Source organism: Cetorhinus maximus, chromosome 12, assembly GCF_964194155.1.
Source record: "Cetorhinus maximus chromosome 12, sCetMax3.hap1.1, whole genome shotgun sequence".
Taxonomy (NCBI): Eukaryota; Metazoa; Chordata; class Chondrichthyes; order Lamniformes; family Cetorhinidae; genus Cetorhinus; species Cetorhinus maximus.
Genome location: NC_135890.1, coordinates 76,347,485 through 76,363,871, shown reverse-complemented (window position 1 = coordinate 76,363,871; position 16,387 = coordinate 76,347,485). Strand labels below are relative to the sequence as shown.

Sequence of the window (16,387 nt, the reverse complement as noted above, 5' to 3'; positions counted from 1 at the left end):
CAGAAATGGGGGTGTTTGCTGATCATTGAACAATGATCAGCACCATTCATGACTCCTCAGTTACTGAAACAGTCCGTGTCCACATGCAGCAAGACCTGGACAACATTCAGGCTTGGACTGATAAGTAGCAAGTAACACTGGTATCATACAAGTGCCAGGCAATGTCCACCTCCAACAAGAGACAATCCAACCATCTCTCCTTGACATTCAATGGCATTACCATCACTGAATCCCCCTGGAGGTTATCAATGACCAGAAACTGAACTGGACCAGCCATACAAATACTGCGGCTACCAGGAGAGGTTAGAGGCTGGGAATTCTGCAGCGAGTAATGCACCATCTGACTCTCCAAAGCTGGTCCACCATCTACAAGGCACAAGTCAGTAATGGAATACTCTCCATTTGCCTGGATGAGTGCAGCTCCAACAACACTCAAGCTTTACACCATCCAGGACAATGCAGCCAATTTGACTGGCAACCCATCCATCACCTTCGCTGCATAGTGGCAGCAGTGTGTACCATCTACGAGATGAACTGCACTGATTTGCCAAGGCTCCTTCGACAGCACCTTCCAAACCCGCAACCTCTAGCACGTAGAAGGACAAGGGCAGCAGGAGAGATGGGAACACCACCATGTGCAAGTTCCCCTCCAAGCCACACACCATCCTGACTTGGAACTGTATCACTGTTCTTTCATTGTCGCTGGGTCAAAATCCTGGAACTTCCTCTTTTAACAGCACCGTGGGTGTACCTACACCACATGGACTGCAGTTTCTCATGGGCAATTAGAGGTGGGCAATAAATGCTGACCTAGCCAGTGGCACCCACATCCCGTGAAAGAAGAATAAAACAAAACCTCTCCTGCTTTGCACCCAATCACAGACACTTCCATTTGTTCTTTTCTTTCCCTCCCTCTTTCCCTGTCTCTGTACTTGCTAAAAACCTGTTACATTGTTAACTTCTTCCAGCTCTGATGAAATGTCATGGACATAAAACATTACCCCGGTTCCTCTTTCCACAGGGATGCTGCCAGGCCTGCCAAGTACTTACAGCATTTTCTGTTTTTATTTCAGATTTCCAGCATCTGTTTCTGTTTGACACTATGAGAGCTCCCTGTTTTTCTTATAATGTAATGGCAACCTAACTTCGCAGCAGTCCCTCAGTAGTACTGCACTGACTGTTGGCTTGAGTTACCAGTTCAAATCCTGGAGTGGGGCTTGAACCCATAACCTTCTGACTCAGCTGCAAAAATGTTACCAAATGAATCATGCCGACATTGAAATTACTTAAATTGCCAGTTTCCATTTTTAGAAACATATTATCAAAGTGCTATTTCCATGCAGTTCCTTCATAACAACAGGGTCAAATAGTATTCCAAATCACTTTTCTAAAGCAGAAATGTGATACTTGGACTCACCCATTCGTGCAGACGTGGTTCACATCACAGGAGAGCAGTTAAACAAGCCCAAGAACTTGAGAGAGGAGGGACAAACAATTAAAATTCTAAAATAAATAGAAAACTTTGGAAATACACAGCAGGTAATGTCCACGGCTCAAAATTTGTTGTAGTGTGCCAGTGAACAGCACCTGGAGTTACTTAGCTTTGCCCTGTCTGTTTAATCTCCATGATATTTTACAAGTTGCTGTAAGTGCAAAATTAGCACACTGCAACACCTTCTATAGTGCAGCTGGGATCCAAATGAACATGGGATGCAACTGTGTTTCTCCTTAACCAGATTGAAGAATTATGAAATTAGCAGTGTGGGGTCCAAACATGCAAGCTTACAACCCCATAGAGACTGATAACTTTTAAAAAGATATTTGAATTTTCAGTGGAGGATTTGCACAACACGATTTAAAGTTTTGAGACTTTTACTGTAACAAACAAATTAAAGCAACATTGACTAAATATTGCTTAGTGGGCAATTAGTAATCTAAACTACAGAAAAGATATCACCCCTTTAACACGTCCAAAAACCCAATGCCACAGTTATGCTTACTGTCTGCTCGCCGCAGAATTGCAGTTTTTACAGGAACCAGTCCAATCACTTCCGGCTTCACCAAGTTGTAATATCGAGTGACTATGAAAAGTCACCTCTCAGTTTTCCAGAACCAACTACCAGAAATAAGTTCTACGCCTGGCGACTCCTTTCTCTGGCCATATCTTTCAGAGTCTTTTAGATCGCCATGGGATATGTCTCTTCGACCAAAGATGGTGTTCCCTCCTGCATTCTGCCTGGTAGTCCACAGAAAGCCAGCATTCTCACAGACCACACTCACAGCAGGCTTTTAGCTCTCTGAGGGAGCTCTCTCTCTTTTTCTCTTTCTGTCCAAAAAAGCTCTCGAGACAGAAAGTCTGTCAACAGTTAGCCCAGCTGCTCTTGTCTTTGGTTCAGGTGTGAAAATGTTGCACCTTACTCTCGGTAAGTCTCAACCTGCACCCCCCGTCTGCATGATAACCAAGCTGCCCAGGCTTGTCAGACAGAATTCATAACAGATCACATGACTCTCTTCACTATTCCATTTTACTTTGAATTGAACAGACAGTCCCAAAGCATAATAAACAGTAAGTGGAACTTGGAATGGAGAATTCAACATCAAATCAGATACAGAAAGAGATATAAAAGGAGATGGAAAGAAAGAATGCATTGAAAGAGAAAAAAGGGGCAAAGTTATTGAGGGTGGCCTCAATAGGCCAAATGGTCTCCACCTGGAATGACTAAGACCATACAGCAAAATAAAATATTGAATTTATCAAAAACACTCAAACAACAATGAAAAGTTTAAAGAATGAGACTCTATACTTTAAAATACTAAACCAAAGTTTGAAAACTTTAAAATTAAAATAAAGATAAAAATGAGCAATGAAAATAAAGTAATTTAAATAAACATCTAACGCACATACCTTTGTAGTTGAGAAGCATTTAACCTTTAGTTGTCAGTGGTACTAGCATTCAATAAACACAGTAAATTGTAGCATACATAGGAAGAAAGTAATTAAAGTAAATTAACTAAATAACATAAGTTAGAATGGTGGGGCAGGTGTTATGCTGCAGCTGCGGGATGTGGGAGCTTTTGGACACCAGGTGATCCATGACAAACACGTCTGCAGGAAGTGTAAGCCACTTGAGGAATTCTGGATCAGGATTATTGATCTGGAAGCTGAAATGCAGACACTGCACAACATAAGGGAGGGGGAGAAATACCTGGACACTTTCTTCCAGAAGACAGTCACACCTCTTAAAAGGTCATCTGATTTGGTCAGCAGTGAGGGACAGGAGGATGTGACGGAGTGAGGCAGGTAATGGGACCGAGCAGACAGCAGTGGAGGAGCCTCAGGCTTTGCAATCGTCAAACAGGTTTGAGGTGCTCACAACCTGTGTAGATGAAAGCAAAGTCTGCAAGGTGGATGAGCTGACTGGCCATGGCACTGTGGTATAGGAAACTGTTCAAGCAGAGGGAGCAAAAAGGAATGTCGTGGCAGTAGGAGATAGTATAGTGAGGGGGATAGACACTGTCCCCTGTAGCAAAGAGCGAGAGTCCAGACAGCTATGTTGCCTGCCCAGTGCCAGGGTTCGGGACATCTATTCAGGGCTGGAGAGAACTTGCAGTGGGAGGGGGAGGATCCAGTTGTCGTGGTCCATGTAGGTACCAATGACATAGACAGAGCTAGGAAATTGGTTCTGCAAAGTCAATATGAGAAGCTGGGTACCAAATTAAGAACCAGAACCTCAAAGGTAATAATCTCTGGATTATTACCTGAGCCACGTGCAAATTGGCATAGGGAAAATAAGATTACAGTGACAAATACATGGCTCAAAGACTGGTGTGGGAGAAGAGGGTTCCAGTTTGTGGGGCACTGGCATCAGTACTGGGGAAAGTGAGGGCTATACCACAGATGGTTTACACCTGAATCATGCTGGGACGAGCATCCTTGCAAATCACATAACTGGGCAAGGAGAGAGGGCTTTAAACTAAACAAGGGGGATGAGGGATCAAACTTGGGTAGAGGTAGCAATTCAAGGTGTAGGGTCAAGACAGAAGAGCAAAATAGTAATACGAGAAATGAGGGTCAGAGAATGGCAGGAAGTGACTGGGAGAAAAAACCTAAGAATACATCAACAGTTAAGACTAGATGTTACAAAGATAACAAAGAGACAAAACTGAAGGCTCTCTATCTGAATGCACGTAGCATTCATAACAAAGTAAATTAATTGATGGCCCACATTGAAATAAATAAATATGATCTGATAGCAATTACCGAGACTTGGCTGCTGGATGACAAAGATTGGGTCCTGAATATTGAGAGGCATATGACATTCAAGAAGAATAGGAAGCTAGGTAAAAGGTGGAGGGGTGGCACTGTTAATGAAAGAGGGCATTGGTGCAATAGTTAGAGATGATCTTGGTTCAGGAGAGCAGCATATAGAATCGGTTTGGGTGGAGATGAGGAATAGTAGGGGAAAAAAGTCATTAGTGGGAGTTGTCTACAAGCCCCCTAATAGTAGCCACAGTGTAGGCTTGGTATTGTGCAATGTGACAGGGTTAATTAATGACCTCAGAGTAAAGGCACCCTTAGGTAGCAGCGACCACAACATGATTGAATTTTACATCCAGTTTGAAAGGGAGAAGAGTTGGTCTAAGACTATTACCCTAAACTTAAATAAGGGCAATTATGTGGGGATGAAAGCTGAGCTAGCTGAAGTGAACTGGGAAACTAGGCTAGAGGATAGGTCAATACAGAAGCAGTGGCAAACATTTAAGGGGATATTTCAGCGTATTCAGAATAAGTACATTCCTATTATAAAGAAAAATTCTAAGGGGAGGACCCACCATCCGTGGTTAAATAAAGAAGTTAAGGAAAGCATCAAACTTAAGGAAAAAGCATACAAATCGGCAAAGATGAGTGGCAGGACAGATAGGACAAAATATAAAGAACAGCAGAGAATGACTAAAAGGTTAATCAGGAGAAAGAAATTAGAGTATGAGAGGATGCTAGCTAGAAGTGTAAAAACGGGGAGCAAGAGTTTCTACAGGTATTTAAAAAGGAAAAGAGTAAGTAAATTGAGTGTTGGTCCTCTAGAGAGTGACAGTGGGGAGTTAATAGTAGATAATAAGGAAATGGCAGAAGAAATGAACAAAAATTTGCTTCTGTGTTCATTATAGAGGATACAAAAAATTTTTTAGTAATAGCTACAAATCAGGGGGGTGAAAGGGAGAGAGGAACTTACTGAAATTGAAAACACTAGGGAAACGGTACTGAGCAAATTGATGGAGCTGCGGGCTGGTAAGTCTCCAGGTCCCGATGGACTACACCCTAGGGTCTATAGCTAATGAGGTAGTGGTGTAAATTTTCCAAAATTCGTTAGATTCTGGAAAATAGCAAATATGAGCCCTCTATTCAAGAAGAGGAGGCAGAAAGCAGGAAACTGTAGGCCAGTTAGCTTGACGTCTGTCGTGGAAAACTGTGTGAATCGATCATTAAGGAGGTTATAGCTGGGCACTTAGAAGAGCTCAAGGCAATCAGAAAGAGTCAGCTTGGTTTTGTGAAAGGAAGTTCATGTTTAACCAATTAGTTGGAGTTGATGGTGTAGGGGGTAACATATTAGCATGGATAAAAGATTGGCTGGCTGGCAGAAAGCAGAGAATATGCATAAATGGGTCTTTTTCAGATTGGCAGGTTGTGACGAGTGGAGTCACACAGGGGTCTGTGCTGGGGCCTCAACTTTTTACGATTTACATCAATGACTTAGATGAGGGGAGTGAAGACATAGATAGGTTGAGTGAGTGGGCAAAGATCTGGCAAATTGAGTTTAATATGGGAAAATGTGAAGCTGTTCACTTTGGCAGGAAGGAAAAAAACCAGAATATTACTTATATGGAGAACGGATGCATAATTCTGGGATCTAGGGGTTCTCATACATGAGTCACAAAAAATTAGTACGCAGGTACAGGAAGAAATTAAGAAGGCTAATGGAATGCTATCCTTTATTACAAGAGGGATTGAACATAAAAAGATGTCATGCTTCAGTTATACAGGGCATTGGTGAGACCACACCTCGAATACTGTGTGCAGTTTTGGTCTCCTTATTTAAGGAAGTATGTAAATGCATTGCAGGCTGTTCAGAGTTTTACTAGATTGATACCTGGGATGAGCAGGTTGTCTTATGAGGAAAGGTTGGACAACTGGGCATGTTTCCACTGGACTTTAGAAGAGTGAGAGGTGATTTGATTGAAGTATACAAGGTCCTGAACAGCCTTGACAAGGTGGACGACGAAAGGATGTTTCCTCTTGTGGGTGAGTCCAGAACTAGGGGGCACTGTTTTAAAATTAGGGGTCGCACTTTTCGGACAGAGACGAGGAGAATTTTTTTACTCTCAGAGGGTTGTACAACTTTGAAACTGCTTGCCTCAGAAGGTGGTGGAAGCGGAGTCATTGAATACTTTAAACAAGAGATGGATTGATTCCCTTGCCTAACAAGAATCTAAGGAAATCAGGGTTAGATGGGAATGTGGAAATCGAAACACAAGAAGATCAGCCATGATCTTATTGAATGGCAGAGCAGGCTCGTGGAGCCGAATGGTCTACTCTTGTTCCTATTTCTTATGTAATTTTCAGTGTCAGAGGAATGAACCATCAGTAATTTATCTTTTATTCATTCATGAGATGTGGGCATTGCTGGCTAGGCCAGCATTTATTCCTCATCCCTAATTGCCCTTCAGAAGGTGGTGGTGAACTGCCTTCTTGAGTCACTACAAGTCCATGTGGTGTAGGTACATCCACAGTGCTGTTAGGGTGGAAGTTCCAGGATTTTGACCTAGTCACAGTGAAGGAACAATGATATATTTCCAAGTCAGGATAGCGAGTGGCTTGGAGGGGAACTTCCAGGTGGTGGTATTCCCATCTCTCTGCTGCCCTTGTCCTTCTAGAAGGTAGTGGTCTTGGGTTTGGAAGGTGCTGTGTTAGGAGCTTTGGTGAGTTCCTGCTGTGCATCTTGTAGATGATACACACTGCTGCCACTGTGTGTCAGTAGTGGAGGGAGTGAATTTTTGTGGATGGGGTGCAAATAAAGCGGGCTGCTTTGTCCTGGATGGTGTCAAGCTTCTTCAGTGTTGTTGGAGCTGCACTCATCCAGGAAATTGGGAGGTATTCCATCACACTCCTGACTTGTGCCTTGTAGATTGTGGACAGGCTTTGGAGAATCAGGAGATGAGTTACTTGCCACAGGATTCATAGCCTCTAAGCTGCTCTTGTAGCCACAGTATTTATATGGCTAGTCCAGTTCAGTTTCTGGTCAATGGTAACCCCCAGGGTGTTGATAGTGGGGGTTTCAGCAGTGGTAATGCCATTGAATTAACATTTATCATGCAGCTAAAGGGGTACTTAGAATGTAATGGACAAGTCCTAACTTTTTTGTAGCAAGTTAACTTTGTATCTACCATGAGAGTACAAGAAGCTCATCACACTCAGTGCACTTGACTGGAGCCAGAGACCAAGATGCCTTTTTTCCCCCGGAGTGCAGTATCTCTGATAGGAATTTTTCAATTTCTGTATTTAATCGCACATCTTCCTAGCCCGACATTGCTATAGACATTAACACACAAATAAAGGCGAGTGCCATTAGCCTAAAATTATTTTGACAACTATTTTTGGTCAATGCTTTAGATATGTATCCTTGGTTAGAACTGGAAAAAGGGCAAGGACTATCTCCTTTGCAACAGACTAAAACAAAGGAGGGAGCTTTATCCAGGTAAACATCAAGGGTAAAAGCCATTTCTGCACTGGTGCTCGTTCAGTTCTCAGAGATTAGACAGCATGAACTGACTTCCTGCATTTAAATAAATTAAATCCAGTTCCTTTATCCCAGCAACAGAACCATGGACATATTGTGTGTAAGGCTACGGTTCTGCACACTTAGCACGAGGAAGCCAGAATTAATTCAAGCACAGGCACTGGTTCTGCTGACTTCCCCAAAACCCAAACTGAACAGCACCAGTGTACAGTTTCAGATACACTTAATACTGTGACACAGCGGCAAATAAAAGCGTTAATTTACTGCAGAGCAAAAAATTAGATGGGGAAGAACTGAAAAATGCTGTCCGTCTCACTAATTCCTGCAGGACAAGAGGAAAAATAAGTTTTACACAAAAATCTGGGCACAGCCAAGGAATAGTGAAAGGTTTCCATTTGTTTACAAAAAATGGATTACCAAACACAAATTTTAGTCTCATTAGAATTTTGCTTTTTACTGTTACTGATTGATTCAGGAACTGATTCACTGGGGATAAGTTACTTTGACCTCTCAAACTTTAATTGAAGAAGTCTTGCGCAATAACTTTCTAAAAATAGTATTTAGCAGTTAGGTATCTCATCTTACAGTTCAAGTTTTATGTTATCACAAGCTGCAGAAAATGCACTCCAATGAAGACTAGTACAAATAAAATGACAAACAAATTAATACATGGAATGTACTGTGTAACCACCCAAAGTCCACAATTACCATTGTAGGTGTATCAGGACACCTGAAGTAAATGAATGCTCTCCCAGCCCATTATAGCGATAATGATCCTGCATAAATTGACAACTGGCATTTATATAGAGCCTCTAACATAACAAAACATCCTGAGGTGCTTAATATGAGAAATAGAAATGTTGACACCAAGCCACAGAGATAGATATCAGGACAGATGACCAAAAGCTTGCTCAAAGAGGTAGGTTTTAAAAAGTATCTTAAAAAGGAATGAGAGATAGTGAAGCAATTATAATCAGAGATGCACAATATGTCAGAATTGGAGGAATACAGAGCTCTTGAAGGGTTGTAGCTGGAGGAGGCTAGAGATAGTGAGAGCCGAGACCATGGATAGATTTCAAAACAAAAATGAGGATTTTAAAATTGCAACATTGTTGAACCGGGAGCTGGTGTAGCTCAGCAAGGGATATGGGTGAATGAGACTTGGTGCAAGTTAAGAAGAGGGCAGCAGTGTTTTGGTCGTGCACATGTTTGTGAGGGGCCCATATTTATAAACCCTGTTTCAATGTCCCTTCAATCACCTACCGAATCTGAGACTGAAGGTTCATAGATTCTGCCACAACCACCAATCCTGAAAAGTTAATTCCACAGGCTCACAACTTCCTTTGTGAAGAAACTTCTCTTGCTCTCTGTAACCGTGTGACTATGGCTCTTTGTCCTAGACCCCTCGACTGCTGGAAACAGTCTGCTTCTATCTACAGTGTTCAATCCTTTCAGAATTTTAAACACTTCAATCAAATCGCCCATAATCTGTACTGTTATAATAAAACAGATCAACTTTTTTCAAGTAACTTTTTGCATGTATATTTCCTCATTCCATACAACATTAGAGCTGTAATCCACTGGAAGGCCCACCTGGAAACATTGGACGATGTTTCTGGAGGACAACACCACAAGCCAGGGCAAGTCTTGTTGAACATCAAATGTTAAATTTCTTATTTTTAAAAAAAAGTTTGCCTTGACAAAATACAACATTTCACCCAGCCGAGGATAACTCATTACCTTTTCAAAAGTTTTGGCCTCTCTGGCGAACAACCGGCCAGTCTGCTGATTCCATAAGCAGATCCTTTTTCTTTATTTATCACAAAATTTCTCAATATCACACAAGCGCCACCTTGATTTTTTTTTAAATTAATTCATGGGACATGGTGGTCATTGGCTAGGTCAGCATTTTTATTGCCCATCCCCAATTGCCCTGGAGAGGGTGGTGGTGAGCTGCCTTCTTGAACCACTGCAGTCCATGCAGTGTCGGTACACCCCCAGTGCCATTAGGTAGGGAGTTCCAGGATTTTGACCCAGCGACAGTGAACGATATTTCCGGATCAGGATGGTGAATGGCTTGGAGGGGAACTTCCACGTGGTGGTGGTGTTCCCACGTATCTGCTGACCTTGTCCTTCTAGATAGTAGTGGTTGTAGGTTTGGAACGTGCTGCCTAAGGAGCCTTGGTGAGCTGCATTCAACCCAAAGATGGTGGCTCCATTACAAAAACCTCTCACTATTGTAGAAGAGCCACAGGTTCACACGAGGTCCTGATTACTCCAAAACTCTTTGGTCAATGGCCACAATCCAAGCATTATCCAAAAACACAAATTCAGGTTGAATGTGTCTACTGACAACACCAAGCTCTATATCACCACCATCTCTCGCAACCCCTTCCTCACTTAAGAATCACTGTTGGTAAACTTTTACCATTTAATGATGGGACACAGGTCTAGGAATAATGAGTCTCTGATTCCAATCTTTGCACCATGGGCAGTTACCAAGGGGGCAAGGGTGGTCAGGAAATTCACCACAGGGACAGAAAAAGATTATATATCCAATGGCTCTATTTTAATAGACCCTTTTCACTTTCAGTAACAACGCAATATTTAAAACCAATGTGCCACATAATCCATGCCATTATTTTTTAAATTTTAAATCTGAAAGGCACAGCAATATCATAAAACCCAGATAATAGGAACAGTATCAGACATTCTTTAAGGCTGTCATGTCACCAAGAGATTAATCACCAGAAGTCTGCACCGAAACACATGTTCAGATTAATGTTGGGCATACTCCTGATGACACATGGAAAACAATGTCAACTAGCCAGCCATAAACCAGAATTAAAGGATATGGGGAGAGGAGAGAGAAAACAAAGTTATTAGGTTAAAGGCCTTTTATCATCAACACATTAAATCTATCTCTCTATCCACAGGTGCTACCTGACATGCTGTGCTTTCAGCACATAGCTTTTATTTTACATTTTCAGCACCTGCAGTACTTTTATTTTTGTTTTAAAATTTAGAATATTTAGAAGGTTGCAGCACAGAATGAAACACAAGCTCTGTCAAGTCTGCACCAGCTCTTCACTTCAGCAATCCAAATTTATTTCAATTCTCTTCAGTCGGTGCAAGACTGAAGGTGACAATATCTTATCCATTAAACAGTTTTGATAGACTGGCTTCACTACAATAATTTATTTTTTCCAAAAATGATTTGGGGAGAGTGTCTGGAGCATAAACATCCTCAACCCATATCCCACAGCAACATAGTTAGCAATACTCATACTTCCGCCAACTCAAACCTGTAGAATCAAACCTCTGGAATATAGCATTCCAATACACCCAAATTCTAACCTCTTCAGGAAATTAAATGACAAAATCTTTTCCGGTATAAATCTACCTCAGCAGAATATAATATTGCAGCTGGTTTGCTACAACCTATATGGAAATTCTGCTGTTTAACTTCCCATCATTTATTCCTTATATTTTTTAAAATTATGAGTTGAATTATGTTGTATTGGTTTTGAGAGTCTGCTTCAGAAAACTATTCTTCCGTGGGGATTAAAAAAAAATTTCCAATCTCAGGTCTCGGACCTTAAGAATTGTATGCACGCGCCCTTTGGTTTATGCTTAGCCTGCTTAATTGCACATTATTTATGTGCCCAACATTTTAAAGACACAGATCGTGTATCCTCTCAACATTTTCTCCAATATGTAAATTCAGATTCTTTTGAATCCTATCGGTCTGTCACAAAATCTGGTTGGTGCTCTATGTAACCATAAGTATCCTGCTTGAGATTTTTACAGTCTTTCAACTTTCTAACTTCTCTCAAGGAGATTGGCTTGTGAAGTACAGACCCAGGCATGGCTCGACATTCTTCCCTCAACTTCCCTAAGTGGTTATTCTTCAGCTATTTGCCTGAATACAGAGTATCAGTAGTGAACAAGAAAGCCCAATGCTTAATTCATCAGACCGTCACACAAATGCATTGCAGATGGTGAAACTGGATAAGTAAACAGGAACAGGAATCCCTGTTGACTTTCTCCCCATCTCTATTCCAGCAACACTGCACCCAGTTGCATCAAAGGGTAGCATTTGGCTGAAATCAGCTAACTCAAGCAGGGATTCCTAATCTATGGGTTTATATGCTACAAGTGTAAAGCAATGGTGAAATTCAAAAGTGACCCATTGGTTATAGGCACTTTGACATGTTCCGAAGATGTGATAAGGCACTATATACAGGTGCACGTTCTTTGGTTCCCTGAAATTATTTACCAACTGAGTCCATCTGATGAAGTAAACAGACAGAGTTTGCCTATAAGATAAATAACAGGCGATCTCTACAACATTCCACTGGTCCTTACTTTCTTTTCCCAATCAGATTTACAGACCAGCTGGTCGATTTGCTATCAATCTGATAAACTCCAATTACCTTTGAAACCCAGAGGTGCAAAACCTTACTAAACACTTTCTCAAATTCCAACTAAAATATCCCTACTGAGAACTATTTCAACACCTCCTCAAAGAGCTCCAGTAGAAGCATAAGGCATGACTTGAGGACAAGAGATCATGTATTTAGGTTTGTGAAGGACAAGTTTACAGCTGACACCAGGAAGGACAGGACAGTGCTGGTACTTCTATTAATTAGACTTCAGAGATTTTTTTTTCATGCCTTTGGTGTCACTATCAATTAGTCAGCAACTCATTCAGTGCAGCTGGCTGCGAAGCTTCAAATGGAGCTTTTGTTCATTTAAAATCCCTGCTGTAAGCATCAGCTGACATGCTGGCTCAGAACCAACAGATCTGGCTACCTGAGAGAAGTCTACATACCCTTTGATTAAGATTAGTTCCAGTTTTGTTTGCCAAGGATCTTGGTTGAGCTGACTGGAGCACTAAAAGTGAGCAGATACTGCTTTTACTGTTCTGTAACTGGGCAGGGGTTGGGTGGGAAGAGTAGAGGAAGCTATAGTAATCTTAACCCAGACAAACTTCAACTCAAATAGTTTATGCAGATCAAGTAATCTTGTGAAATGTTTAATGTTAGTCAGTGGGCAGGTCAGTTAGTGGAGGGAATGCTGAACAGTTGAGCAGTGAGGCCAATATTGGGAATGTGTCACCTGATACTATGTTTCATCCACATTTAATACAAATGCATCACTAAATGGATTTCAATATTTCTTGACACAGTGAATGATCACTAGTGGAACAGGTTCCCAGGAAGCTTGGCTGAATCTAGAACTCTGCACATGTCTAAGATATAGTCAGATGGCAAGACACTACATTTGATATTCTGGATTGATGAGATCTAATGGGTTGAGAAGGTCTTATTCGTCCAAAGCTATTTTGTGATCTTATAAAGGATAACTTTTTAATCCATGCAGACTACTTTAATATTGTCTCTGCACTCTTAAAAATAAATACAGAAAGCATACTGTAAAATGTTCCCAAGCAATTTCCCCACTACTAATACTGGACTATTTCAGCATTACATTCGATACCCTTAAATCTTCGGATGCAATCCAGGGCTTTATGCATCTTCAAAATATTAACCATATTTATTTCCTTAAATATTAACCTTATTTATTTCACCCAAGTATTCAAGGGTGCATCACATGTGGTCTGGGCCACACACTTTACAAGTAGTAATAGCAGGACTCTAATTTCAGTTTGACCTTTAAGTAGTAACAGAAAGTAGCTACAGCCAGTTGGATTTGCAAAAAGCATTGACACCAGCTATCTATTTCAGGCTGGCTAATGCAAAGACCAACATTGGGCAGCCTGTAAATTCAGCAGCTACATTGTCCAGTGGGAATATTTGCACAGAATTTAGCTGGAGTTCAAGGTCATCTATTCCACATCCTTTAAAAAAAAGTGTTTCTTGGGATATGGGGTTTGCTGGCAAGGCCAGCTTTTATTGCCCACTCCAAGGTGCTCTTGAGAAGGCGGTGGCGGGTTTTTTCTGGAGTTGCTGCAGTCCATGTGCTAAAGGTATTACATAATTCTACACTGAAGTCCACTCCACTTGTCAGTCATTAAGTGTAGAGTACTTGATAGCAGTGTTAAACAAGCCTTTTACTAATTCCAACTTGTGTCCCTTTGTCCTAATGTTGCATTTATTTTGAAGAAATGCTCCTGTTCTTTTTTTTTATTTATCATTTATGATGTCTATAAAATCACTTTTTATTTATCTCTTTTCAACACTAAAAAGCACATTTTTTTCAAATTTTCCTTATAATCCTTCATCAGATGTTATGGATCAGTTCTGAGGTTCTTCTCTAGAACATCTTCCTTGTGACTCCATGCCCAGAAATGAGCACAGTGCTAAAGGCAGGGTCTAAGCAGAGCAATACTGTTGAGCACAGGTCCCTCCAACTTGTTCTCTTCCTTTCTGACTATATAGTTCAGCACTCTGTTTGGTTTCTTGATTGTTATATTAACTGAACATCTTGATTATTAAGTAAATTAAAACTCCTAGATTTCCGTTAACTTAGGTATTTCAAAAACCTTCAGAGTGCATACATCATCCTTTTCTTTCCCACATACAGCAGTTTACATGATCTTACAATATATTCTCTACTGTGACCAACATTCATGTTTTGTCCAATTATTTCTGAAAATTCTAAGCTACAAAATTCAACTAGAACTTCTCGTTTCATACTTCCTGAAAATTCAGCTCATTTACATTCAACTCGTTTCCAAATCATTAATGTAAGTTAGAAACAAAAAATGTTCCCAACACGGAACCCTGGGGGCACCACACAAGAAGTCCCAAACGAGCATCTGATCCTTCAACCCATTAACTAGTATCTTACGAATTCCAGATTGTATTCAAATCCTCAATGCTACTTGCAAAGTTACAATGTACAACTCCTAACTGCAGCTAGGTCTGGGTGTCTGTCTGGGGTGTAGTCTCTGGGTGCCAGGCTAGGCGTCTTGCCTGTGGTTGCAGCACTTAGCTCTGCTTACCTATTTATGGATGCAACATCTGGGTGTCTGTGGATGCAGCGACAGAATCTCGGTGCCTCTGTGGATGCAGCATCTGGGGGATTGCTAGGCTGGGTGTCTGTGGTTGCAATGTCTGGGTGACTGACTGTATGTGGATGCAGCACCTGTCTCTGGGTACCCCATTGCAGCATCTGGGTGCCTGGTGCGGGCGCAGCGCCTGGGCTCCGGCTGCCAGCGGCTTACCTGTAGTAGGAGAGAAGTCCGTTACTCAGCACGAACCAGCGGCGCTGGTAACCCTTCAGATAGTTGGTCCATTTGTGGAGCCAGCCTTTGTGAGTGTCAGTGCTAACGGGCGGCAGCGCCGGGCTGGAGGCCTCTCTGGGCGGTTCACTCATCGTGTCGGAGGCCAGAGCTGACACTTGCCCGTCTCGACACCACAGCGGACTATGGCAGCGCAGCAGCCCTCATGATGTGGGCGGGGGGGTCGAGAGCAGCCGCTTTCCTCATGGAGGAGGCGGGAGCTGGAGGCGGGGAGTTCGCAGGTCCTTCAGCTTAAAGAGAAATATCCTCGTTACCGACCACAAGCTTCGGCCTCACAAACGACTGACTAGAACAGAAAAACTATCCACTATTTACTATTCAGCTACCCATCCTCAATGTTAGCTTCCGCCGATCAGTAATCTACTGTACGTTATAAATATCTATACATCTTTTAGGACAACTGAGCCGCGATTCTTAAAGCATGATGTCAATATGCCAATTTAGGTTGTACAACAATTATTACACAAACGAAGCAAAGAGGCAGCTGTTCACAGGAAAAGGCGCGTTTCGATTAGGGATGGTAAACAGCAATTATTCTGCAGTTTGCGCGCTGGCTTTAGCAGGTGCAGGACTTTTATTCCCCACACAGAAGGAAGAAAATCGCAAACAAGGCCAAGTCCCTTTAAAGGCGTGCAAGCCTCGTCGTTCCCGCTGCTCGAAGCCCCGCTCGCCCCACGTGTCTTTTTATTTGGTGAAAATTGGGCGCGACTCCCGCCTGTCTCCGCCACCTTGTCTGTGCCCTGGTGACCCTGCAGAATGAGCAAGCGGCGTCCCCAAGTAATCTTGAGGTGTTCCACAAAAACTGTGGACTCTGCGGAGCTGGAGTGCATGGTGGATAATGGTGATACCATTATTATTTACTTTTAATGTGTTTCCTTTGGTGTTGTGGTTAATTATTTTATTAATAACACCACTTTGGTTTTCGATTGGTAACACTAGGGCAATCCAATGTGTCCATTTGGGTTATTTTTGAAAACAATACTAAGACTCACTAGGCCCTTTCTTCACCAAGAGAGATACCTTTTTAAAAAATGCCAACAAAGATGACACTGGGTTGCTGTAGTGTCACCAATGAAAAAGCAGCTCCACACGCTTCCCTGAAGGAGATTTAAACATTAAATCTAATTCATGAAATAAATGTATTATTCTAAATTATCTTATTTATGTTACTTGGACTCTAGATGCTCACTGTTCACAGAAAGCATGAAGGGTACCATCAGACACCAATGTGTTCCCCCTGCAGGGCCACCCAAGCACAAACAAAAGGGCAGAAGAGAGGCAGGCAACCTGAGCAACCCCGCCCCACACCATTTGTGACTCCTCA

The 16,387-nt window shown here is 41.9% G+C and overlaps 1 protein-coding gene across 2 annotated transcripts in view; it reads right to left on the bottom strand.

Moving 5' to 3' along the window:
- The window catches only part of LOC144687599 (oxysterol-binding protein 2-like), a 336,708-nt gene extending 321,514 nt beyond the window's left edge, over nucleotides 1–15,194 (bottom strand). For both annotated transcript variants that reach the window (XM_078553932.1, XM_078553934.1), the window contains exon 1: nucleotides 14,986–15,194. In XM_078553932.1, coding sequence (XP_078410058.1) covers nucleotides 14,986–15,137 — 152 coding nt within the window. In that variant the 5' untranslated portion in view covers nucleotides 15,138–15,194. The remainder of the gene's footprint in view (nucleotides 1–14,985) is intronic.
- Nucleotides 15,195–16,387: the final 1,193 nt, after the last annotated feature.